Consider the following 27,345-nt stretch of genomic DNA (forward strand, 5'->3'; position numbering starts at 1 on the left):
GCTATTCACCTTGGAGTCATACATATCTGAATCCCAAATCTCACTTACTCTTGAAACACAGTTATCTGGAAGTGAAAGTTTCTGAATATTGTAAAGGTGACTTGTTACTGCTTATAATTGTTGAGAACATACTCACCACAACAGATTTTCTCTGAAAGTTTATGTTGTTGATGCAGACGACCTGATGGGTTGTATATTAAAAAAAAAAAAAGTACTTTTAGTAAACGAAAGCATAAGCCTATTCAAGTATAAACAAGGAATAAGCAGCTCACAATACTTAACTTTTCCATTTAAAATCCTGCAAATTAAGGTAATTGCATGTTTTAAACTGAGCAAAACAAATGGAAAAAGATTTCTCTGGAAAAAAAAAAAGACAGCAAGGTACTTTAAGAAAAACACAATCAGGGTCCCTGGGTGGCTCAATCGGTTAATCGTCATACTCCTAATTTCAGCTCAGGTCATGATCTCACGGTTCCTGACATTGAGTCCCACCGTGGGGCTCTGTGCTGACAGCGCTGCGCCTGCTTGGGATTCATTTTCTCTCTCTCTCTCTCTCTCTGTCTCTCTCTCCCCCTCTCTCCCTGCCCTACCCCTGCTCGTGTTCTCTCTCCCTCAAAATAAACAGATTAAAAAAAATATGTGTGTGTGTATGTATATATACATACACACACACATATATATACACATATATATATGAAAAAAAACCACCTATTAACCAGCAAAGGACATTAAATTTGTTGAATAACGCTGTCATTCAAAACCATACACGATATCCAACAAACACCATTTCCATCACTGTAAATGGGTTCTAGTTTCCTACTAGATTTCCAGGGCTCACAAAGGCAGTTTCAAGCAATCACCAAGTATAATTAATAAAAACAAAAGCTAGAAGAGGAAAGGAAGATGAAAAAATACTTATAATTTATATGGCCTTGGGCTTTCAAAGCCCTTGTCTCCTTTCTTCCTGTTCATTCTGGCGGGCTCTAAACCAGTTGGCGGCATGAAGCGCTCCCACCGAGCTTGGCTTCCCGGTTTCCTGGGGGCTGCGGGGTATTACCGGCCTCCGGCACCTCCCACTCCTCGCTCCCCCTCGCTCCCGACAGTCATGCCCAGCGGCCAGGGCTCCCTCGGCGCCCACACCCGGCCCCGTCCAATCCGCCGCCGCCTCGAACTCGCTCCCTCGATCCGGCTCCCTTCAGTCCCCTCCGCCGAGCTTGTCACGAAGATGCTCCTCTCAGCAACCGCTCAAAGCCACCGTCAGCCGACATCTTGCCTGTCACCTCTAACCTCTGGAGTCAGCGGAAGTGGAACGGCGGCGCGGGCGGAAGCCGGAAGCTTTGGGTCAGAGGGCGGGGCTTGCACGATAGCAATAGAGGGTTTCGCCTCTTTGACCATATATATTCTGTGGGAGGGAACTGTTAAAATTTAGGAAATACGACACAAATATACAGTGGCTTGCGAAGAACGGGACAGGAGGTTGGTGGGGGTGTTAGTAGCCAGGGATACACGAAACCAGGAGTGAGGGGTCCTGCTGGTTTGCTGTGTGAACAGACACCATGAACTCACTGGGCCCAGCTTATTTAGGCTGGAAAACGTGTAATTAGACCCCAGGTAGTCTAACTCAAACTCCACAGTCCTTACTAGGTACTGTTGCCTCAGTACTTTAAAAAAAATAATAATGCACACTGATAATAAAACATTTATTGGAAAGACAAATATTTTGAAGCCATCAGTAACTTGCAGTTCATGTACAAGAGAATAAAACAATTGTAAATTTCAGTAACAGTTAAATCTCAGGTAATTGTAGATTAACATTTTTTTTAACCTTGGATCAGATTTAACTTTGGCCTAACCCCTCAAACTGTCCTGGTGACAAGTTTATTAGCTAAGGAAAAGTCAATTTGAACTTTGGTCTAAATGAATACAAATTAGAAAAATAAAGCTATAAACAAACTTTATCAAGCATTCCAAAACCAACTAGAAATTACTTGGTGTTTTCTAGTATTAGCTGTGTCAGTTTTACCCATTATAGGATTATAAACTGCTCTATTAGCATTCTTCACAAAAGATTGAATATCAAATCTGTTTCATCCCAAAGTATATGTCTATACCAGCCAGGCAACACAGGAGCTATTACCAAGCCAATTTCATCCATGAAAACAACTAATTTAGATAACAGAACATCTAGCGACTCCCTGTTCTGGTGGAATGTTGAAAGTAGAGGAGAAATCCCTTGAGAAATGACATTTAACTGAATAAATTTCTCTTCCAGGAAACTATTACTATTTAGTTCTTTGAAAAAGCCTTTAAATTTGTTAATGATCAGAATATCAAATCCTAATTAAATGCAATTTCAAATATAAAAAAAGACAAAACTCTTTTTCTATAAATAAAAATGTGTAGACTCCTTAGGTATTCTAAATATAGTAAACACCACTCTCTTTTGTCCTTTACACTGTATGCATAATGCAAACATAACTTGAAAGATACAGAAATTTCCTATTACATTTAAGGGCAAAAAGAGCAGTAGTTGCAACATGCTTAGGAATGAGGAGAAAAATGCCTCAAGGCAGTATGTTCTTTAAATCTGGAATACAAATACATGAAAGAATCTTTTTCTTCTATCCATCAACTTTATGAAGCAACTTTAGTCCCAAAGAAAGACTGTTGTTCTTTTAAGAAATGGGTCTTCTTGAATTATAAACTTTAACACCATTTTGTATTGAAGAGCGAGAATATTTCGTGAGTAATGTACCTATGGTTTGCTTCTCTCCACACAAATCTCTGTGGGAACAATGAAAAAATAAATTAATAGCATGAACATATTAGGGAACATGACATAACATTCACAGTGCTAGTTATTTCTCTCATCGAAATCCATCTTTCCAACAAGCATAAGAATGTGTGTATGTGAGGAGTACGTGGGTGGCTCAGTTGGTGGAGATTCTAACTTCGACTCCAGTCATGATCTCACGTTCATGGGTTCAAGCCCCACATCGGGTTCTGTGCTGACAGCTGAGATCCTGGAGCCTGCTTTGGATTCTGTCTCCCTATCTCTCTGCCCCGCCCTGCTCATGCTCTGTCTCTCTCTCTCCCTCTCAAAAAAAGAAAATAAAATGTTAAAAAAAAATTAAAAAAAAAAAAAGAAAGAATGAATGTGTGTGTGTGGTAGGGAGTGATTACTAAGCCTTAATTGAACTAGGTACATTACATGTATTATCTCATTTAACCTTCACAGAAAGAGTAAAAGTAATTTATTATTTAATGCCACATTAGATATGAGGAAACTAGGGGCCCTGGGTGATTCAGTCAGTTAAGCATCTGACTTCGGCTCAGGTCATGATCTTGCGGTTTGTGAGTTCGAACCCCGCGTCAGGCTCTGTGTTGACAGCTTGGAGCCTGCTTCGGATAGTGTCTCCTTCTCTCTCTGCCCCTCCCCCACTCGTGTGCGCCCGTGCTCTCTCTCTCAAAAATAAATGTAAAAAAAAAAAATTTAGATATGAGGAAACTAGCTCAGGCAGCCAAGTATGGAACCAAATTTTGCTGCCAAGTCTGCATGGCTTCTGAGTCCTTTTTCCCCACCCACCCCCCCCAACTCTATCACACAGCCTCCACATTAGAAATATACGCCATGTAATACAGGGAGATCTAGACACAGAGACCCTGCATTATAGGCTACCTATGTGTGCTTGCCTGGGTTACCTACCCTCCCTCAACTTGAGCTTCCTTTCCTGTACCCCAAAGAGAAGGCTATGACTGGAACACATGAAGGGAAGGAAGGACAAAAGAACATGAGCTGGAGAAGGAAGCAAGGGCAAGATCATACAGGGCCTTAAAGAACATGGAAAGCAACTGTGATTTCATTCTAAGTATAAAGGGAAGTCCCTAGGAGGGTTTTAATGAATGGAAAAACAGAATGTGATCTGCGCTGTAAATAATGGAGGCAATGAGTGGATTATGGAAGCTGAGTGATGAGTAGAGGGAGGGTTCATTATGTTAGACTGTCACTTTTGAATGTTTAAAGTTTTCTAAAAAAAAGTTTGAAAAGGAGGAGAGGGGACGAGGAAAAGTGTAAGTAGGGAGACCAATTCAGAGGCAGGTACTAGATGCTCCATTAGGATTTGCCCATAGTTTGAACCAGGGGGTGAGGGAAGAAAATGACAGCTGGGCTTCTCACTTGAGTAACTGGATTAATGGTAGTGTTGTTAAAAGAGATGTGGAAGATGGGGTCAGGACAGCTCTGTTGTGAGCATGGCAAGTTAAAATTCCTCTTAGATATCCAAGTGGAAATGTTCATTAGGCAGCTAGATAAGAGAAACTAGAGCTCAGGGAAAAGATAAAGTGTGAAGATAAAATTAGGAAGTCTTTAAATTTAAATTCAAGCCTAGATGAGGGCACCAAGGAAAAAACATAGAAGAAAAGATGGCCAAGAATGGAGTCCTGGAACACTCCATTTAAAGATTGGGAAGAACAGGGAGACATCAGCAAAAGAGACAGAAAAAGAGCTACCTTGGGAGAGAAGGGAAAAAACCAGTGTGTTTCAAGTAGAAAGCAGTTGCACAGTGTCAAACAGTGCTAAGAGGCCAAGAAACAAGACAACTGACCACTGCATGTAGACAAATGGATGCCATCAGGTTAAGATGCCATCAGCTTAAGGAAAGAATGGGAGCCAAAGTAATATAAAGGTTTTTTTAGTGTTTTTATTTATGAGACAGAGAGAAACAGAGAGACAGAGCACAAGTGGGGGAGGGCCAGAGAGAGAGGGAGACACAGAATCCAAAGCAGGCTCCAGGCTCTGAGCTGTCAGCACAGAGCCCGAGGTGGGGCTTGAACTCGTGAACTGCGAGATCGTGACCTCAGCCGAAGTCAGATGCTTAACCAACTGAGCCACCCAGGCGCCCCAGAGACGAAGTAATATAAATGAGTACTTTTAAAAGGAGTTTCTTGTGAAGGAGAACAGAGGGCATGGGGTCCGGTAGGTTGTTGTTGTTTTTTAAGATGAGCAATACTACAGCATACCATATATTGGTGGGAATAATCCAGCAGGTAGGGAGACATGAATAACACAAGGGGGAAAAGGATAAGTAGAGGATATATGTCTTTAATGAGGCCAGAGGGATGGATCTAGTGCAGAAGGAGGATTGGCCTTAGGAGCTGGGACGGTTCATGCATTGTAGAGGAGGGACTGCAAAGGAAGTGTATGCAGACACAACACACACAGAAGCTGGCAGGTTTGGCAGTAGGAAAGAGGTTGTCCTTGTCTTTTCTCATCGGTTTCTATTTTCTCAAGAAATGAGGTCACAAGCTGAGGGTGAAGAGGAAAAAGGAGGTATTGATGATCCAAAAAGCAAAAGTATGAAAAGTGAGCTCCAAGGGTAGAAAAGCCTCATAAGGAAACGGTGCCTTGCCAAGAACTCTGCCAAGTACCACGTAAGCTCTTAAGTAAGACTGGCAACTTCCATTGTGTCTTTTTCTCCAGGAAATTCCACTTGCCCAGGTAGAGGCATAGAAAAAGCAGAAAGTTGGGTTTAATCTTTGCAGATTTTTGCCAGAGAGGTATGACAAGACGGGGAGAGAGGGCAATAGGAGAAAAGCACACACAGTGGAAGCTAGAGATCCGGACCAGGAAATCCAACCTGGGGAAAGAGAGGAGAGGACATGAGAGGTGAGAAGTAAAGAGGTGGTAACATTAGTGCACTTGAGGTTCTGTAAACAGTGACTAAAGAGCTAATCATTCTCCCTGCAATCTGGCATCTACCAAGATGTTAAAGCAAAGCGGCAGGAAAGATAGGAGGTGCCAGTCAGAGAGTCATAGTGGGGTACGTAGCCTTACTATTCCTCTAAGAGCTGCAGTTTTGCAGGGAGGAGGGCAGAGAAGTCGTTTTAGAGGCAGGATGAGGATGAAAGACAACACGTTCTCCAACCCCAGGATTGGAAGTTGTGGAGAACGACAGAGAAGACAATCCATTTTAGCAAACAACTTACTGAATATATGGAGCAATATCTTCTTCTGTCCACTTTTCCCTTAGAGAGAATAGACTATTAAAACGTTCTTGATTATCCTCAGGTAGATCATCTACTTTTAGCAAAAATATGATTTCTGGTCTTGACTGTCTATCCACCAAGGCTAAACCCTATGAAAAAATGAAACGAAAAAGGGCAGTTAAAATGATGGTCTAATGTTTAAATATAACTCATTTTTACCTTTAGGTTCACCGGAGCCCAAGCCATTTAAAATATCAGTTATGTGAAACACACAAACTACAGAGAGACCTTCAATAGCCTTTTTCACAAAACCACCTCCATTAAACAGTGAATTCTCCTTTTCCCTTCTGCAATTTATTGGCTCCTCCTGCACAATTTATCAGGATAGCTCTAGTTCGAGGTTACCAATAACGTGTCCTTGACAAATCCAGTGGGCCCTTTCTTGGATTCATCTTGCTAGCCCTGTTTTCTTTATTCATGTTGATCCCTACCTCTTTGAATCTCTATCTCTGACACCACCATCTCATTTTCCTCCTACCTCAATGTTGCAGTTCCTTGGGCCTCTACCCTGACCCCTCGACTTGTCTCACTGTCACTGTCCTGGGTGGCTCAACCAACCTCAACTAAACCCATAACTATAAGCACCACTTACTTGCTAGATGGTGTGTGTGTATGTATGTGTGTATATATGTATATATATCTATATATATCTTCATGTATATACATATCTTCATATATATATATCTTCATGTGTATATATATATCTTCATATATATATCTTCATATATATACGTATCTTCATATATATACGTATCTTCATATATATACGTATCTTCATATATATACGTATCTTCATATATATATACGTATCTTCATATATATATGTATCTTCATATATATATGTATCTTCATATATATATGTATCTTCATATATATATATGTATCTTCATATATATATGTATCTTCATATATATATATGTATCTTCATATATATATATGTATCTTCATATATATATCTTCATATATAAATCCCAACCCAAATCTCCCTTCCAGGCACAAGAACTCTATCCAAACCTATCTATGAACTCATTGTGTTTGTCACCCAAACCTGCTCTAGTCCCATTATCCTAGGACATGAGGAGACCTGGGCATTATCCTAGATTCCATTATTCAAACCCTATACCTAAGTGGTCACTTAATCCTATAGATTTTAAGGCCTCAACATTTCTCTATCGATGCTCCATCACCTAGTTCTTTAGTCAGTACTTTCTCAGGAGTACTTAAGTATAGACAGCCTGGATAGTTCTCCTTTTTCACAATCTAGCCAGCCTTCCATCCAACCATCTTCAAGGTCAGTGTTCTTCCCAAAAGGCAAAATTCATCAGGTAGCTCTTTTGATGTCACTAAAGGGCCCCAGAAGAGCTTTCTAAATAGGGCTGAAATTCCTTAGCACAGACCATAGTGTCCCTCACTGACTCACCAGCAACTTCTACTCTAACTCTTCTTCATACTAACAGCGCCCCAATTTGTGTCCCTCCACGCCTTGGAACATGCTATCCTGGATCCTCATCTCTGCCCTTCCATCTTGAGAGTTAACAGTTCACTCTTTCAAACCCAGCAGCTAAAAGAGCCATTCCTTCAGAAAATCATCTCTGATTGACCAGGCAGGTGAATAAGTCCCTTTTCTTTGCTCCCGTAACATCGTGTACATAGCCTTCCCATGACACAGATCACTCTACATTATTAGAAGAGATTTATACAGGTGATGTGCACCCCCCCATTGCCAGACCCCAGGCTTAGAACCTTGATGGCCCATTGTGTGATGTTTTCCCCTCAGCATCTAGCATGGTGCCTAGACATAAAAGGAACTCTGTAAATACCCTGCAAATCCTTTCACGATTTAACAAATATTTACTGAGCATATGCTACAGACCAGGCAGTATGCTATGTATTGATAAGCAACAGTGAACAAAATTCTATCCAAATAGAGAGTAGGAAACCCACACAATTAAACATTTTCCCAGGGCTAAGCAGTAAGTACCATGAAGGAAAAACACAGGGTGCTATGGCCGAGTAAAATAGGAGGCATTTTTTTTAGAGTAAAGGGAAGCCTCCTTGATGAAGTGACTCAAAGATAAATAGGAGGTGGCAAGGCGAAATGACAAAGAAGGCCATTCTAGAACAAAAAGCCTTATGTAAAGGTTCTAAGGTAGGACAGCTTGGTGATCTTGAAAACCTGCAAGAAGGCTGCTATGCAGCGAGCAGGAGAGAAGCGGGAAGAGATGAAGCTACGGGGAAGATTATGAAGATGATGCAACAAGATGAGATACACCGGGTGGGAAGCAGGCTTAACCATACACGGGCTTGAGGGATCTCACTGAAGTGACAGAAGTGTTCTAAAGCCAGTGACGGACTGAATGCACGGTGTGCTCCTAGCGGAAATGGTGACTGGGAAGATGAAGTGGCTCCAAACTCAGTTGCAATACAAATTTGATTTCACCCAACAGTTAACGATAAGCTGGTGAGTTATGGAAGCAAGCATGACTGCTACCTTACCTTAAGTTGATCAAGCGTGGTTATCATTCCTTCAGGAACACTCTGTTGCCACACTTCTTGAAACTCAGCCAGGTTAAATTTCACTGCATTCTGAAGTAGCATCTGTGCTGTTGCTCTGCATATTTTATCAGCGCTCAAGTCAAAATAAACTTCACCTAAGGAAAAGGGATCAGATGGTTTCATGCTGACAATTCAAAGCATTACTAACATTTCCTTTTCCTCAATGCAATTTCTCAGAAAAAATTATACACAACTCACAAGCCCATGGAGTTGTTCTTTTTAACAGGCACACGCTTCAGAAAGGCATACCAACTTTAAACATTTTTTTTTAATGTTTATTTATTTTTGAGAGAGACAGAGACAGAGCGTGAGTGGGGAGGGGCAGAGAGAGAAGGAGACACAGAATCCGAAGCAGGCTCCAGGCTCCAAGCTGTCAGCGCAGAGCCCAACGCAGGGCTCGAACCCACGAACCACAAGATCATGACCTGAGCCGAAGTTGGATGCTTAACCAACGGAGCCACCCAGGTGAACCTACACCAACTTTAAACACACACAAGTTAAGATACTTTTCAAATCTTACCTTCCTCTATATATTTCTTTCCATAACATTTAAGACAGTGTTCAATCATTTCCCTGAAAAATTTAAAAATACTCATTTGAAAAGTTATCACATTTTTAGGCATTACATCTTAAACACCTTTCCTAACTAAAATCTTAATATATAAATTTAAGATCTGAAATTCTAAGTGATTTTGATTGCCACGTAAAATTTTACACTAGGAACTAAGAAATAACAGGAAGCCATTATGTGCCAGGCCCATGCTAAACATTCTTACATGAATTATGTGAGCCTACACTTACTATCATAAGATAGCTTAAATAGAATTATTTCTTTACATTTTTTATGGCAGGAAAAAAAACAGAGATGATGCACATTTACTCAGCCTAGCGACCAAAATTCCTAAGCTCTTCCTGGTTATATATTTTTTAAATGTCTACATGATATCCAGTTATAAACAGCTTATGCCCTGGGTTTAGTGCCACCCTGAAAAATAATTTTCTTTCCTTAAAGGAAATGTGGAGGGACAGCGATTAAAATACTTACTCTGGCTCCAATGGCCCAAGTTCCTGAAGGCACATATTCAAAGGAACTTTACCAAAAGACCAAGATTCAGAATCCACAAGCTGAGTGATGTGATTCAGAAGTTTCATCTCATAATCAAAGTCAAGAATCCTCCAATAACCTACAAATTCCAAATGTAACCTTTACCAAAGAACATCTTAAGCAAATTAATTGGCTAAATATCAATAAAGAAGCAGCATGCTCTTGCCCGGTACAAAAAAAGAGACACTAAAGTCTTAGCTTTCTTTATAAGCAATGCTTCTTTTTATGCTTTTCTCTTAATTATTATGAATTGTGTCTTGAGAGAAAGCAAGCAGTTTTTAAAAAGTACCTTACATAGGACTAACACTGATTTTTTTCATGTACTTTAACACTCAATTATCTCAGAATAATCTTGTCAATCTAAATGGAAATGTGGAAACCTGTAGCTGGAATAGTGATTTCATTAGAACGTCATACAAAGGAGGTGAAGACTAGGTTTGATATCCCACACAGTGAACTCCGCTGTGGGGCACTTCCATGGTTCTAATTCTCATCCCAGCCGTCTTGCAGAAGTGTTCTCGTGCTCACAAAGAAGCCTAGGTCACTCAAGAGTCAATAGATGCAGAGGTACAATGTGAACCAGTGGCAAGATAAAATCAGGGCATCAAGATACCTCTCCCTATTCTGGTAAAAGATCATGAAATGCTATCTTATAATCAAAGGCTCTACCACGATCCCTGGAAAAACAAATCAAGCACAAATCCACCATTTCCAAGGAAGAATGTTACTATTGCTATTCCGAAAGAATCAAGCAACATTAGAAAAGGGAATGTGTGATGTCAATCTCAGAAACAATGCTAGGAATAATCTATGCACCCCTTGACACATACCAAAATCTTACCCATCCCCAGGCAAGAAATGACTAATACACAGGGCTGCATTAAAATCCATTGGTTTCTAACCTCAACACTCCTGGTACCCATATACCATGGTAGTTAACAGCAGGCATTCATCATTAAAAACTTTATTTCCAATGCTTAGGACCAAATGTGCTTCAAGGAAAAGCCCTGTAAGGAATGGTTGGAGTCACTGGTCACGGTTGACCTCCTCAGGTAAAGGTCACACAGTCTCAACCCCACCCCCAAAAATATAAATATCATCATCTTTAAGCCCAAAATAAAAGTAAATAGTGTGCAATAGGATCAAGATGGCCATAAATCTCTCTCACACATGATGCCCAATTCCATTCTTATGAATAATCACAGTAAGTAATGTTACCTTCAATCTCACAGGCATTTAGAACTTGTAATTGGGCCATTATTTCTTCCTCACTTGCCTGAATTTGATTAAGCAAATCTTCAGTTGTGTACTGAAACAAGAAAATAAAAAAACAAAAAAAATTTTAAAGGCTTTGAAAAATATTTTCTTAAGACTTACGAAATTTGGGGGAATAAATACACAGAACAGATTAAGGCAAAATTTAGCCTTAATTTCTCTTTTTAATGTATAGTGATTACTACATGAAATCTTAGAAGAAAATCTTCATGATGTTGGATTTAGCAATACGTTGCTTAGATACAATACCAAAAACACAAGCGACAAAAGAAAAAAACATAAATTGGACTTCATCAAAATGCAAAACTGTACTTCAAAATATCATCAACACAAAAGGACAAATATTACAGGATTCCACCTGTACGGGATATTTAGAACAGTCAAATTCATAGAGATGAAAAGTAGGGTAGTAGTTGCCAGAGGCTGGGAGGCAGGGAATACTGGGGAGTTAGCGTTTAAGGGGCATATTGGGAACGTCCCATATTGGCAACGTGAAAGGTTTCTATGGATGATGCATGGTGGTCATGGTTACAGAACAATGTGAATGTACTTAACGCCACAAAACTATACACATAAAAACTTTTAAAACTGTAAATTTTATCCTACGTATATCACAATTTTTTTAAAAAATCAAAAGTACGAAAATAACCCACAAAATGGGAGAAAAGATAAACATATTTTTTTTTAATGTTTATTTATTTTGAGAGAGAGAGGGTGCTTGCATGTGTATGCATGAACCAGGGACGGGCAAAGAGAGAGAGGGAGAGAGAGAATCCCAAGAAGGCTCTGTGCTGTCAGCAGGGAACCTGACGTGGGGCTCCTGAGCCAAAATCAAGAGTCGAAGGTTTAACTGACTAAGCCACCCAGGTGTCCCTAAGCAAATCATATTTCTGATAAGGAACTTTGTAATTAGATTATATAAAGAAGTCTCCTACAAGTCAGTGATAAAAAGACAAATAATCCAACTAAAAATTGGGCAAAGGAGTTCCTGAATAGACATTTTTTCAGTGAAATACAAATAGTCAAGAAGTACATAAAAAGATGGTCAACATCACTAGTCATTAGGGAAAGGTACATCAAAACCACAATGATACAGGGGCACCTGGGTGGCTGGGTCTGTTAAGCGGCTGACTTCAGCTCAGGTCATGATCTCACAGTTCGTGGGTTCGAGCCCCATGTCGGGCTCTGTGCTGACAGCTCAGAGCCTGGAGCCTGCTTCGGATTCTGTGTCTCCCTCTCTCTCTGCCCCCCCCCCCCCCCCAGCTCGCACTCTGCCTCTGTCTCTCTCAAAAATAAAATTAAAAAAACGTTAAAAAAAATTTTAAAAAACCCCACAATGATACCAATTCAAAGCCACTGGTATGGATACGAAAAAGACAAATAATAACAAGTGTTGTCAAGGATGTGGAGAAATTGGAGACCCCATACAATGGGAATGCAAAATGGTGCAGCCACTTTGGAAAACAGTCTGACAAGTCCTCAAAAAGTTACAAAGAGTTACAATATGACCCATTAATTCCACTCTTATGTATATAACCAAGATAAAGGAAAACACAGGTCCCCTAGAAACTTGTATATGAATGTTCACAAAAGTATCATTCATAATAAAATATGGAAACTACCCAAATGTCCATCAGCTGAGGAATGACTAAACAAAATGTGGTATATCCATAAAATGGAGTATAAAGAGAAATAAGCTACTAATATATGCTACAACATGAATGAAACTTGAAAATATGCCAAGTCAGGAAAAAAAAAAAAAAAAGAAAGAAAAGAAAGCCAGTCAGAAAAGGTCATATATTATATGATTCTATTCACATAAAACGCCCAAAAGAGGTAAATCAAGAGACTGAAAGATTAGTGGTTGCTAGGGGCTGGGTGGGAGAGGGAAGCAGGGAAAGATAAGTTTAGAAGACAACAGTTAAGGAATACAGGGTTTCCTTGGGGTGATAAAAATGTCCTAAACTTCGTCATGGTGATGACCATACAACTCTGTGAATGTACTAAAACCACTGAATGAGTGAACTGTCTGGTATACAAATTGTATCTCAATAAAGTGGTTACCAAAAAAAAAAAGTCAATGGAGAAAAAGAGAAGTAACGTAAATACAGCCTTCAGAATGCCAGTACAGTTATGATATTGAACTTCATCAAAAACTTGAACATTACTTGGCTTATAAATATTTTTCCATACTTCTAGGAATTAGTTAATTCTCATAATAGAATAAGAATACTTTCCATTTTCATAATGCCTTTTTTTCTGAAGAGCTCCTAATTATAATTTTTAATTAAATAAAAATTAATTTAACTTCTAAAAAACGTATTTCATAGTTAGGAACACGCGGAGCTTTTAGCTGTAGCCACCATGATATCTAGGATTTGCTTTAAAATATTCCAGAAAGGGGTGACTGGATGGCTCAGTTGGTTAAACATCTGATTTCAGTTCAGGTCAAGATCTTGCGGCCCATGAGTTCGAGCCCCATGTCGGGCTCTGGGCTGACAGCTCGGAGCCTGGAGCCTGCTTCAGATTCTGTGTCTCCCTCTCTCTCTTCCCCTTCCCTTCTCTCTCTCTCTCTCAAATTTAACATTAAAAAAAATTTTTTTTCTAAATACTCCAGAAAAAGAAGTGAAAAAAAAAGGTAGGAAGCAGCAGGGGGACAGGAGAAACAAGATTGACAAAACGCTGATAAATGTTCAACTGAGTGATAAATATATGGGGTCTTTCTGCTTTGGCGTGTATTTGAAATTTTCATAATACAAACATTAAAAATAAGAATGTCACCATTAAGTACCTCTAATTACAGTTCTATTTTTCAATTAAAAAAGAATGAAAATAAGTCTTACTTTTGATTGATTTGAATCCTTCTCTTTTTGACTGTCAGGTCCTTCATAGGCATCTTCCATCAAAAGTTTCTTCAGCTTCTTTAATTTAGGTCTGCATCTTCTTAATTCCCAATAGTTATTAGAAAAACCAAAGATCTAGAAAGTATAAATATATTATAGCCTTTCGGGGGCTATTCTAAACGAAAATTTCACACAAATCTCAACCAACTCATCTGCTGTCTAAGAAAACAAGAGAGCCGAGCATTCTGCTTTCTGTTGAGAAGGTACCCTCCAGCCATCTTTGCAAATGGACGGGTATCTTCAGGAAACATCTTTCCAAACCCCAATTAAGAAGACACCACCAGGGTGCCTGGGTGGCTTAGTTGGTTAAGCGTCTGACTTCGGCTCAGGTCATGATCTCACAGGTCGTGAGTTCAAGCCCCACATGGGGCTCTGTGCTGACAGCTCAGAGCCTGGAGCCTGCTTCAGATTCTGTGTCTCCCCTCTCTCTGCCCCTTCCCTGCTCACACTGTGTCTCTGTCTCTCTCAAAAATAAATGAACATTAAAAAAAAATCTAAAAACTGCCAACATAGAACCAATCACCAAGCTCCATATCTCTAGCGTGTTCTGAGAACTAGGGTGTGCCTGGAAAAGAATGACCAGGATGGTGACTGTTCTGCAAACCTGATGGAAACAACAGAAAACGAGTCTTTTTAGGCAGGAAAACGGAGAACAAGGAAGAGACATGATCACAGTGTTCAGATAACGAAGGGATGTGAAAGGCGAGAGGGAGCATCCTTGTTCTATGTTGTTCATGGTGTCAAAATGTGGCAGCAAGTTAAGGATGAGACACTTCTTTTCACTGCAAGAACTTCTTACTATTTAGAATTGCAGCTAATTCCTTATTTGACTATTGAAATTAGTGAGAGGCTTATGACTCTGAGAAACCCAGCTGACAGTGGCTAAATGATAACGTTATCTGTTATCCCTCTCCACCTCCGGGACTTGCCAGTGTGTGGCACTTAGTAGGTGCCCAGTAAGTGGTTCACACAAAATAAGGAAAAAATGCTGAACTGGATTACATATGGAGTGCCTTCTGACTCAGAAATGGAAGGTCGGGGAATGCTTCTCCCTTCAAGCTCGTACAAGGCTTGACTGACAAAAGACACGGCCCAGACCAGCTGATGATGCTGATAAATCTGAGGACTCCAAAAGAGGAGGGTGAGGACCAAACCAAAAAGACTGATTTCATCCGTGTCCACAAACTCACAGCCTTCAGGCTCTATCCAAAGCACAGCTGTTGGCGTGTGCTTTGTGTTGTGGGGAAGTGAGGATTAGTACAGATTTTAAATTAGTTGCCAGTGTGGACAAATTAGATTTTGCCCCAAGATCTAAATGTCAAGGTTTACTTGAAAGCAAGAAATCGGAAGATTTGGCAGTTCTGGGCTTGCTTTCCCACAAGGCCAAGCTGTGGCTGCCCACCTACGTGGGGCCTGTGCTCTTCAATTTGCCACAGGCTCCACCATCCTCTATTACCTGCTGAGACTGGGGTCCCTATGTAGCACCAACAGCCTGCTTTGCACATGCGCGTTCCTTATCTAGCCCTTTCAGACATCTGAAGTGCAACCTCAGATTAAAACTTCAGTTGGTGGGGCACCTGGGAGGCTCGGTTGGTTGAGCGTCCGACTTCGGCTCAGGTCATGATCTCACAGTTCATGAGTGCGAGCCCCGAATCGGGCTCTGTGCTGACAGCTCAGAGCCTGGAGCCTGCCTCGGATTCTGTGTCTCCCTCTCTCTCTGTCCCTTCCCCGATCTCTCTCTCTTTCTCTCAAAAATAAATAAAATTAAATTAAAAATTAAAAAAAAAAAACACACAACACTTTAGTCGGTAGAACTTTGTTAAGCTTTGCCCAGTCTCAGTGCACACAATTCCCATAAGGAGAGCTCAGAGGTACTCCCGTATTGTTACAGCCCGCAAAAACACCAACAGAACAGGTAACCGATGAGAAAGTAACGTGGTCTAAAAAAGATTAAACTGCCCATGTTTCTAGTTAATTACCATGAAAAGTCCCTCCCCCTCCCCGAAAAAAAACAAAATACAAAATTTACCTGAATTTCTTTTGTTCTAGCAACATCGTGGGTCAGAGATTTCCCAATATTTTCCCTTATTTCTATTCCAATTCTATTTCTAAGGCAGTAGTTGGCCTAAAATCATTCTGAGAGAATTAAGGGCTGTGTTTTGATCACGACATGTGTAATAAGCTAACCGGGACGGAGACTTCTATGTGGCATCTGCCACAAGTAGCCTCCATAATAATTAAGACTTTGTCATACAGGGCTAGAGGTAGTAATGAACTAAATGGACTTCAAAGGTGAGAGACACACACACTTGCCTCAAAAACTCCAATTTCTTCATTTCTCTGCCTCATAAATATTACTTAAGGTGCTAGTTGTGGTTTGAGGGAGTCTTCTTTCAAAACATACATACAGCAAGGCTTACTAAAAGTAGGTAAAAACGCTTGGAATACGTCACCTCATAACAAACTTTCTACGTCACAGACAGACATGGTCAACTTGTCTAGGACTTAAACACCAAATAGGGAAAATAAAGACAACCTCACGAGACTCCAAACAAGCAAATGATGCCAAGAAATTTTAAATCTCATTAGAGAACCTTTCAGGTTCCCTGTGATTATGCATTTCACACCTAAAGATTTTAATTAAAGGCAATATTAGCACATGTGTTGTGATTCAAATATAAATTAGAACACAAATAACAGTACCTCAGTATGAATAATGTTACAATGTGTTTCTTCCGCCTTCAACTGGTCAGGAGTTTTACAACCAGGAATGAAAAGCAACATATTGGAAGTGTCTGCTATTTTCAAGTCATATGTTTTGTCTTTACTGCACAGCACAGCCTGCTCATCTTTATCACCACGAATCACAAGACTGCAGGAAAACGGGAAGAGAAAATACATGGTTTGTTGAGTCACCAATGGACATCTTCATTATAAAGAAGGCCTCTAGGCCTGTAGAATTTAAAATTAAGTCTTGAGGGGCGCCTGGGTGGCTCGGTCGGTTAAGCGTCTGACTTTGGCTCAGGTCATGATCTCACGGTCCGTGAGTTCGAGCCCCGCGTCGGGCTCTGTGCTGACAGCTCGGAGCCTGGCGCCTGTTTCAGATTCTGTGTCTCCCTCTCTCTCTGCCCTTCCCCTGTTCATGCTCTGTCTCTCTCTGTCTCAAAAATAAATAAACATTAAAAAAAAAAAAAATTAAGTCTTGAGGCTGTGTCTGGCCCCTGTTCTCACCACCCTCACATAATGCTGGGCTCCACAGAGCAATGGCAGAACCAGTTGAGAGACAGAGGGGCACCAGGTGGCCTCACCAAGGAAAAATAATTCAACCTGCAAGAAAGATCCAAAGAGGCCAACAGTCCAAATGTTACCACATGGCATCTGCACGCAAACTGCTTGGAAAAGCACAAGACAAAGCACCCAGTAGCTTCAGTCACAATGTCAATTTCCTAAACCACCTTAAAGCAGTACTTCTCAAACCTATGCACCGGCATCTTAGAAAATCTTCTTAAAAAAACAATCCCAATCTGCAGGCCTGGGACAGGACCCAGGATTCTGCATTTCTAACAAGCTCCCAGATGATCATCATCACCTGGTGGTCCGGGTATCCACCTAGGAGTGGTTCTTCTTGTTTTGTTCTGAGTATCCCCTAACAGTCAAAGGACACATCCTAGCCTACCCATCAGCTCTTGTTACAAAGATATTGGGACTTTATGAAAAGAGATGCAACGCTAAATGAAAAAATATAAAACAGATAGGTTTACATACTTCAGTAAAGCTCTGACAAAGGCTCACAGGGGGAAAGGAGCAAGAAGAAAGAAGAGAGGAAGGAAAGAGGTGAGGAAGAAGAGGAAACACTAAAGATGGAGATGGGGGGGGGCACCTGGGTGGCTCAGTGGCTCAGCATCTGATTCTTGATTTCGGCTCAGTCTATCACGTCAGGATAAATTGCTTGAGATTCCCTCTCTCCTCTTTCTCTGTCCCATCTCTCTCTCTCTCTCTCTCAAAATAAATAAGCATTTTTTAAAATCTTAAAAAAAAATGATGGGGTTGACAGCAAGGGAGCAGTTCCTAGCAGATTTGTCTATAAAACATTTAACCCTCCTGTACACTATTCACTTCTTTTAAAGAAATAACAAAAATAAAACCTGAAATAGAAGAATGCGTAAGCACTTTTTAAAACAAAGACTCAGTTTAAGTGAAAAGAATGCATGTTGTTTGTTTGTTTGTTTTTTAGCTTCCCAGTGCTAATAACACTTAAGAGTCCCAAGTACCCACTCTTCAACATCTACTTCTACATTGCACTATCCAGGCCTCAATATTTTGTTTAAAACAACTATCCATCCTTGGCAAAAATGTTTTCACAACACACATTTCCGGGTCATTCTGGATTGCCAGGTGGATGAACAATAACTGGATAAAAAGAAGGTCCACACACCTGAAGTTCCTTCTTAGCTCGCCAAGAACTCCGTGGGGATGAAAACCAAGGAGTGAGGCTCCCGTTCCCTTAAAGATACTTTGTGGCTAGCAGCTGGAGGCTGGCCAGTTAACTCTAATACTGCCAGATGAGTAAATATGAAAACTGAAATCTTGAGGAGTTCAATTTAAAGGAATCTACAAGAGAACAAACTACCTAATGAAATACAGGTGTTGGGAGAAGGGTGGTGTAGAAAAGAAACAAACCAGAGCCCTAACTCCTAATTTCCAGGAGCTGGGAGGGCACACATTTGAGAGAATGATTCTCTAGACTCCTCCCTGGACTGTGTTTTTTAACCCATGGTTTTGCGGCAGATGTGTAGCTGACCCAAAATCAGAAACAGCTTCAGATTCCCACTAAACGACCCCAAGCAGGTCTGTTTTTGGAGGGCCTCTCACAATTAGCAACTCGGTAAAACGTTTTTCAGCTTACTCTCTACAGTCCTACCGATTGTCTCGAAATGAATATAAGTAGAAGGCAAGGAGAACTCTATAAATATTAGACAGTAGCCCTGGATTTTAAGCTAGAATGGCGAAGGGTTCAGTGCACTTCCCGGCATCACCGTGAAGGTCTGCAAAACGTCACTGAGGTTATGTTTCCTGATTGGTTTCCGCGGACGCAGCCCTCCCAGATCAGATGGAACAGTCCTGTAGCATCACCCCAGTCCAGCTAAGTGTACCGCCAGTGGTGGTGTGGACTCCTCGGAAAAAGGCAGCGCGCTGGGGACTAGGCATCCGGGCAGCGGCCAGCCCCCTGCTCAAATCAATGCACCTTGCGGCCCGGTTTCCCGGTCCTGCGCTTCCCCGCGGGGCAAAGGGACGCCGGCTGGCGGCTCACCTGTGCCCGGCTTCCAGCTGCTGGCACAGCGAGGGCTCCAGCTCCAGCAGGCAGAAGTCACCGGCGGCGGCGCCGGCCCCGGGGCCGAAGCCCAGGCAGTGCACGGCCGGCAGCAGCTCGGCCGCATTCAGCTTGGCGATCTGGAGCGTCGCGTCCACCTCCTCGCGGGTCCTCATCGCTGCGCGGCCTCGGGGCTCCCACCGCGTCCCGGAGGGCCCTGTGGGCGCGCTCCAGAGCACCCGCTCGGCGAGCAGCCGAGAGCCGGCGAAACGTACCAGGGCGAGGGAAGAGACTTTCAAAAGCGCGCCAAGGCGGCAGGGGGCGTGTTTCCGGGGCGGAGCGTGCCTTCGGAGGGTCCAAAGGCCGTCGCTGCGCGATCTCCGCCGCGGCCGCTCACCGGAGGCAGAACTCGGGCCGCGGGAGGAAAGCCCGGCTGCCGCGGGGCGGCTTCGGCGGGACCTCGCGGGAGCTGCGCTGCCACCCCGCGGGGCGCCACGCGGAGCCCTCGCCCACCCCTTCCGCTGCTCCTCCGCCGGTTTCCCGTCAGCACCCCCACTTCCTCGCCGGCGAAACAGTCCAGTTTTCCGCCAGGGCCGGGCCTTGTGATAAGCACTCTACGTGCATAATTTTCTAAATCCTTCACTCCAAGCCTTTAAGGTGGTCCGTTTTTCGCCCCATTTTGCAAATGAGGCCAGCTCCTTGCCCGCGGTGTTACAGCAGGAGGTAGTAAAGTCTGATTCCAGCGCGGTCTGCTCTGTCTCTAAAAATAAGCAGCCGGGTTTTATGCAAACACTGTGGAGCAGGAGCGAGGCCCTGGTAGAATTGGAAAAGGAATCTCTCTCCTGTAGGCCTGGGGACCGTCATATCTGGGAGACAGTGGCTTGGACTAGATCCATCCCTTCATTGAGTGCCTAGTGTGAGCTGGGTGTCAGGAGAGGGGCCGAGGCCCGTGTCCAGAGCAGAGCAACTTTCCTAGGGTGAAAAGAGCCTTCAGTCTCCTGGGGAGACCGAGAAACTCGCCACGGCAGGATGTGCAAACTGCTCACTCAGCTTTCTCTAAGGTGTCTTCTGGGCCAAATTTTACAGTGGCCTGAATGAATACAAAGTTTCAAGAGAGAGGCTCATCCGTATACGTCCGTGCATTAATAGCTTCTAAGAGCCTGATGTGAACTCTCCCAGGGACCCTGCAGTCTGTCTGGGATTCTTGCTGCCCATGAGAGCTGAGTCTGCCTGGAAGGAACATTGCACTTGGTCAAAGTAAAAAAGAGGTGGGCGGGTGAGTAGATGGGCAGGTGAGTGAGAGGTTGAATTCAAAGGAAATGAGCAGGCATTTTCTTTCAACTTCTGGGTGAAATTATAGGAAACTACAGAGTAGGGCATCCCAGGGGCATTGGATGGTGCTTTAGTTGGTGGTAGAAAGTTGGTTCCTATGACCTACTTCTTCACCGACCTTTTTTTTTAATACACCTGAACATGTAAGGACCATGGTGGAGAAAAATGCTGGGTATGAAGACGGTTGCCTGATGAGATGTATGAATTGGAAGAGAATCAACCATTGCAGGTGCTCTATTAACTGGAAGCAGCTTAGTATAAGAAGAAGGCTGATATTTATATCAGACCAGCCTCGCGTGAAATCTCAACCCAGTTCCCACTAGCTTTGTGACCTAGAGCAGTTCATTTAATTTCTCTCATTCCAACTTCCTTATCTGTAAAAAGAAGATAATAATACCTACATTCTAACATGTGTGACAAGCAGGTGGTATTTAGTAAATGGCAGCCTTTTGTTAATGTTATTTATTAGTTATTGCTTATAGCAAATTATTATTTGTATGTAAGTCATTAGTTTTATTATTGATTAATACATGATATCCGATTTTGCTATTCTGGCAGGAAGGTGGGCCTCAGTTCCTCTCTTAAAACAGAATGATAGTTTTTATTAATTCATATTTTTAAAGCATGTTAGATACATTTTTGTAAAGTAAAAAAAATTTTTTTCTACACATTTTTCTTAACTGTTCAAAGCTTGTTCATTCACCTGGTAACAAAGAAAAAAGAAGAACTCTTTTCACAGGTAAGTGAACAGTTAAACTTCAAAAGAACCAACCATAGTAAAATTGATACTGCTTTCATAGACACCGTACCTTTATTTATTTATTTATTTATTTATTTATTTATTTATTTAGAGAGCAAGAACAGGGGAGGAGCAGAGAAATTGGGAGAGAGAGAATCCCAAGCAGGCTTGATCCACACTGTGGGGCTTGAACTCACAAACTGATCATGACCTCAGCCAAAATCAGGAGTTGGATGCTTAACTAACTGAGCCACACCCAGGTGCCCCTGTTCTCTTGATTATAGTGTTCATATATTATTTTCATAGTGTGAAATAGGAATTGTATTTTGTAAATCATAGTTCACATAAGAATTACATATGAATACTTTTTGTTTTTGTTTCCTCTCTTCCTTGTTTTATTATTATTATTATTTTAATTTCATGAAGAGCATGGTGGCTTCCAGGCATTCAAAAAACTTAAAATGTTTTATAACCATGACCTTGGTCATTTCCTATTACTGTGGCCTCCTCAGGCCCAGGTTTCTACCTTCCATCCCCCTTCCCGTTGCCCATCTATCTCTATACCATAGACAGTTAATTTTCAAAACATTAAGTTCTCTAATAGCCTTACCCTCTGTTCACCAATCATCAACATCTCCCTCCCCCTTGAAAATAAAGCTCATACTTCTGCTGGCTTTCAAGACTTTTCATGCTGGGTCCACCTTGCTCTTCCAGATTCTACACTCCCAAGTGCTTTTTGTATATACTATAGACTAACCTGTGAATGCCCCTGTGCTTCCTTACTTTCATGTTTCTGAGTGTTATGCATGTATTTTTTTTATTTTAGCCATAATTTAAAAATTAGGAGAGTTTCCATTAACACTGTGATTTTTCCTCTTTTTTTTTATTAAAATTTTTAAATTTATTTTTGAGAGACAGAGACAGAGCACAGGTGGGGGAGGGGTGGAGAGAGAGGGAGACACAGAATCCGAAGCAGGCTCCAGGCTCTGAGCTGTCAGCACAGAGCCCGACGCGGGGCTTGAACTCCTAGACCACAAGATCATGTCCTGAGCTGAAATCAGACGCTTAACCAAGTGAGCCACCCGGTCACCCCTCTTCTTTTAAAAAATCAGTGTATCTGGAGACATGGGACTCGTATTCAGCAATGGTGAGCTGGCACACATGGCTTCTACCTAGTTTTCTCCAGACCTGTGCTAGACCCTCTCAGTGTAAGAAGGAAGGAAAAAGGAAGAATTCATATTCTTCATTTCCAGGAAATTTTCTTATATGATTTCCTTGACAATATCCCCTCTCCATGCCTCCACATTTTCTGTTCTATATTTCTGAAACCTGTTAGTTGGATTTTCTCATATCTACATGATTTTCTAATATATACATGAAAACATCAGTATCAGAAATTTGACTTTAGAAAGGTCTTTCAGGTAGCAGTTTGGGGGACCGTTCAGGAACCCAGGCTTAACTCAATGAGAGCAGGCAGAAAATTTAAATAGACAAGGTCAGAACTAATGGACCTGATTCTATGGCATCAGGAGAAATGGAAGGAGAAATAACAAATATTCAGAAAGTAGAATGGATGGACCTTCTTGACAATGTGGAGAGTGAGAAAGGGGGAGAAGGTGAGAAAGACTGTCAGAAGCGTGGCTTGGGTGATGGGGAAGGTGTTTGTTCCCTAAAAGGTGTGGATTATTTAAAGTAGGGGAGTATCACGATCAGATGTAGATTTTTAACAGATCACATACTAAAACTAAAGGGTGGGTGACAATTTGATGGGGGAACAGGATATTTACATAGTTGCAATGTATCTATCTAAAAATTGTTAATTACAAAAGAAAAAATAGTAACTTTTTAAAAACTTGGAGTGTGTTGGAGGAAGTCACTGAGATGACACGACCCTCATTTGACCCTCAAGCTGGATTGGAGCCTCCTCACCTCTCCCTTGTCCTTGGAATGTAAATGCCTCCCCCCCCCCCCCCATTCCCACTATGGGAGCTGTTCTGAGAATGTAGCCTGGAGACAGTAAGGTGTTGAAACCATCTGGATGAGGGGTGCCTCAGGGGACTGGGTGGCTCAGTCCCTTAAGCGTCTGACTTCGTTAAGCATCTGACTTCAAGCTCAGGTCCGGGTCATGATGTCATGATGTCGTGTTTGTGAGTTTGAGCCCCCACTCTGTGCTGACAGCTCAGAGCCTGGAGCCTGCTTCAGACTCTGTGTCTCCCCCTCTCTCTTCCCCTCCCCTGCTCACACTCTGTCTCTCAAAAATGAATAAATGTCAAAAGAAGTAGAAGAAGGGGAAAAGAAAGAAAAGAAACCATCTGGATGGTATATGTGACTGAACCCTGTTGAGGCCTCTGTAAAATAAATTTTTAAGGTTTTGGCATGCGGGGGGCAGATATTTCCTCCTCTTGCTGCTGCCCAAGGCAACCCTCATAACAAAGTTTCCTTCATTGGGGCGCCTGGGTGGCTCAGTCAGTTAAGCATCCAACTTCGGCTCAGGCCATGATCTCACAGTTTGTGAGTTCAAGCCCCGTGTCAGGCTCTGTGCTGACAGCTCAGGGCCTGGAGCCTGCTTCGGATTCTGTGTCTCCCTCTGCCCCTTCCCAGCTCACGCTCTGTCTGTCTGTTTCTCTCTCTCTCAGAAATAAACATTAAAATTAAAAAAAAAAAAAAAGAAAGTTCCCTTCCTTATTAAAAGTGCCATCTACCAACCTGGAATGGTGTGCCTCTTTCTCTGGTCTCTCCTTGCCCACCATGTCAGGGGGCCAGTGTGCAAATCAACAGAACATATTACCTCAATTAAGTGATCAAGGTTAACATGACCAATACTGGGACGAGCATCTTGTATCCTCTGGGACCAGCATCTTGTATCCTCTGATACGATATACTGAATTAATCCTGTCAACAATGCATGACCTGAATATAAACACAGGGAAAACCTCAGGCAACTCAAGTTGAGGGACATTCTGTAAAAAAACTGGCTGATACATCAAAAACTGCAAGGTCATGAAGGGCAAGAACCAAGGAACTCTTTCAGATTATAGGGAAGAGACATGATTATTAAATACAATGTGTAATCCTAGGTTAGATCCGGGACTAAGAAAAATTACTGCTATAAGGTATATTGTTGAGACAATTAATGAAATCTGACCATGGATTATGATTTCATTAATTATGGAAATTCATTATGGAATCCATAAATAGGGATTATGATTTCATTATTATATCCAAAAGGTTTTTTTTTTAACTCTTTTTAAAAAAGTATTTATTTATTTTGAGAGAGTGGGAGTGGGGTAGGGGCAGAGAGAGTGGGAGAGAGAGAGAGAGAGAGAGAGAGAATCCTAAGCAGGCTGTGCACTGTCACTGGGGCTCTAAAGAACGAACCATGAGATCATGACCTGAGCCAAAACCAAGAGTCAGACACTTAACCAACTGAGCCACCCAGGCACCCTGATGAGAGTTTTTTTTTAAGCAATGTTAAATTTCCTGCTTTTGATAATTATACTGTGGTTATATAACAGAATGTCCTTTTTCGCAGGAAATACACATAGAATACTTAGCAAAAGAGCATGATGTCTTACTCCCAAAAAGTTTAAAAAAGGATTTTCATTAGATAGATAGAAAATGGAAAATGGAAACACTGGGGTAAAATGTTACCAATGAGTCTGAGTAAAGTGGATAAAGGCTCAGGACAGCATCAAGCTCAGATACAAGAAGTGAGAGGTGGATCTGGGGCGTGTATTGAGGTGATGGATTAGCAAAGCTTCCTCGTGTCCAGCCGTGCTGAGCTAGCAGCAGCCCGGCCCATGGGCTGACGTAGTGTGGGAAACGGTCACAGAAGGGCAGGGAAATGCCCTGTGGCTAATGAATTCCAGGAGTGGGGAGCCAGGCTGCCAGTAGACAAAGTACCAGCAGAACTCCCTACTCAAGTCCACTCTTATTCCTTCCATGCAAAACAGAGAGTGAAGAAATGGTGGACACAGATTCTCAAATACAAAACTGAAGAGAGACAAACCAGAGTCACCATGTATAAAAATAAATAAGTAAAATTTAAAAAAAAAGAATAAAAAAAGAATCACCATTTATATACGACCAACAACATAAAGAGATATAAAAAGTCATCGGGGGGCCGCCTGGGTGGTGCAGTCGGTTAAGCGTCCGACTTCAGCCAGGTCACGATCTCGCGGTCCGTGAGTTCGAGCCCGGCGTCGGGCTCTGGGCTGATGGCTCAGAGCCTGGAGCCTGTTTCCGATTCTGTGTCTCCCTCTCTCTCTGCCCCTCCCCCGTTCATGCTCTGTCTCTCTCTGTCCCAAAAATAAATAAACGTTGAAAAAAAAAAAAAGTCATCAGGGAAGAGTTAAGACCAAAGGAAGCAGAGGTGATAGAACAAAATTCCCAAGACTTTATGATAAATATGATTAATATTTTCAGAGGTGAGCGATAATTCATACATAGCAGGCAACCAGACATTGAAGGTCTTTTCACTGTTTTCCAAATGTCATTCGGATTTTTAATGATATATTTAGTCGCAGCTTCTCAAATTAGCTCCTTCACTCATGGAGTCAGAATTACTCCCGAAAAAGCTAAATAGAAGCCCTGAAACTGTCACAGAAATTAAAATTAGCACCACAGAATTAAAAAAAAATGCACCTGGGAATATGACAGAAATGAATGTGACCTTCAAAGACTTAAGGGTGCATGAATGGTTCCCTCATCTGCCCATTTAGCTCACTGGTCTGGCCCCTGCATCCGCTGTGCGGAATGAATGTAGTATCTTTCCTGGAGCAGATTAACAACACAGTCTCCGGTACACGGGATCCAAATTTAGATCTAATATATTTAACTTCATCTCTACCATCTTTTTTTTTTTTCCTCTTTTCTCTCTCTACTTACTGAGTCTTTTTTGTTGCTTCTTATTTTCTTTCACTATCTTTCATTGAATTGATGTTGTTTGTTTTTTTTCCCCCTCCAGCCCTTCGAAGATATATCGTATCCTGCTTCCTCTGCTGCTGCTTTTCCTTTTCTTCTCTGATGCCTCCTGGGAACATCGGACCCACTGGCTCTCTGCAAGGTCTTTACTCTCTCCGGGATGCCTCCTCACATTTGGGGGTCTGCTTGCCTGGTGTGTTCTTCCCTTCTTTCTTTGCCTGGTTAACACCCGTTCGTTCTCTCACTGAGGCCTGCCTGGCAGAACTTTCTGAGATGTTGAAAATGTTCTACATTTGCACAATCCAATTTGGTAGCCACGAGCCACACGTGTGTGGCTTTTGAATGCTTGAGATATGGATGATGCGAATGAGAAATGAAAATTAAAATTTCATTTGATTTTAGTTAATTTATTTATTTTTTTTTTTAATTTTTTTTTTCAACGTTTATTTATTTTTGGGACAGAGAGAGACAGAGCATGAACGGGGGAGGGGCAGAGAGAGAGGGAGACACGGAATCAGAAACAGGCTCCAGGCTCTGAGCCATCAGCCCAGAGCCCGACGCGGGGCTCGAACTCACGGATCGCGAGATCGTGACCTGGCTGAAGTCGGACGCTTAACCGACTGCGCCACCCAGGCGCCCCGATTTTAGTTAATTTAAACATAAGTAGCCACATGTGGGCAGTGGGTATAGTATTGGATCACTTGCCTAGGTCAATAATCATGTCTCAAATCTTTCTCTGGCCTCCCTGATCAGGTGAAGCCTCTCTAATATATACACTCATGGCAGCAGGTGTGTCTCATTTCGAGATTTTTTTAAAGTAAGTTGCAATTTTACATTTATTTGTATGATTACTTAATGTCTCTCCCTCTCTCCCCAACCCCGTCTTTTTTTTTTTTTTTTTTGGTCTCTAAGAGCCCATGTGAGTCATAAAGGTGGCTGGGTTTGAGAATAATTTTTGGGATACAATGGACAGGGTAGCTACTTGATTAGACCTGAGGAGTAAGAAGAGGGGAAAGCATCGAGGATGAACTCTAGGTTCTTGTGTGTGCAACTGCATTTCCTCTCATTTACAACATATTACAGGAAGGGGCGGGACAAATTGGGCGGTGGGGAGACACCAGCACTGGTTTTGATTTGTGGTGATTGAGATCCTGTG

General features: G+C 42.0%; 2 protein-coding genes across 3 annotated transcripts in view; both read right to left on the reverse strand.

Moving 5' to 3' along the window:
* The window catches only part of TAF2 (TATA-box binding protein associated factor 2), a 95,665-nt gene extending 94,386 nt beyond the window's left edge, over positions 1–1,279 (reverse strand). For both annotated transcript variants that reach the window (XM_043601641.1, XM_043601640.1), the window contains exons 1-2: positions 920–1,279; positions 137–191 (exon numbers count right to left, since the gene is read on the reverse strand). In XM_043601641.1, coding sequence (XP_043457576.1) covers positions 137–191; positions 920–1,002 — 138 coding nt within the window. In that variant the 5' untranslated portion in view covers positions 1,003–1,279. The remainder of the gene's footprint in view (positions 1–136; positions 192–919) is intronic.
* A 407-nt stretch (positions 1,280–1,686) lies between these two features.
* Positions 1,687–19,723, reverse strand: DSCC1 (DNA replication and sister chromatid cohesion 1). Its single transcript, XM_043601664.1, has 9 exons — positions 19,196–19,723; positions 16,588–16,756; positions 13,825–13,959; positions 10,925–11,015; positions 9,647–9,785; positions 9,122–9,174; positions 8,542–8,696; positions 5,986–6,134; positions 1,687–2,784 (listed from the first exon to the last, which is right to left on the reverse strand). Exons 1-9 carry the CDS (start codon positions 19,369–19,371, stop codon positions 2,676–2,678), a joined length of 1,176 nt encoding a protein of 391 aa, XP_043457599.1. The 5' UTR covers positions 19,372–19,723; the 3' UTR covers positions 1,687–2,675.
* Between the last annotated feature and the right edge of the window lie 7,622 nt (positions 19,724–27,345).

Source organism: Prionailurus bengalensis, chromosome F2, assembly GCF_016509475.1.
Source record: "Prionailurus bengalensis isolate Pbe53 chromosome F2, Fcat_Pben_1.1_paternal_pri, whole genome shotgun sequence".
In the NCBI taxonomy this organism is placed as follows: domain Eukaryota; kingdom Metazoa; phylum Chordata; class Mammalia; order Carnivora; family Felidae; genus Prionailurus; species Prionailurus bengalensis.

What these genes read in the sequence shown, in the direction of transcription:
- DSCC1 (XM_043601664.1), bottom strand. Translation starts at nt 19,371, where the DNA reads ATGAGGACCCGCGAGGAGGTGGACGCGACGCTCCAGATCGCCAAGCTG. An exon ending in CAGCTGGAAGCCGGGCACAG is followed by an intron (nt 16,757 to 19,195) that starts GTGAGCCGCCAG and finishes GTTTTCCTGCAG; the next exon opens with TCTTGTGATTCGTGGTGATA. An exon ending in CCACGCTTGATCAACTTAAG is followed by an intron (nt 6,135 to 8,541) that starts GTAAGGTAGCAG and finishes ATTTTTTCATAG; the next exon opens with GGTTTAGCCTTGGTGGATAG.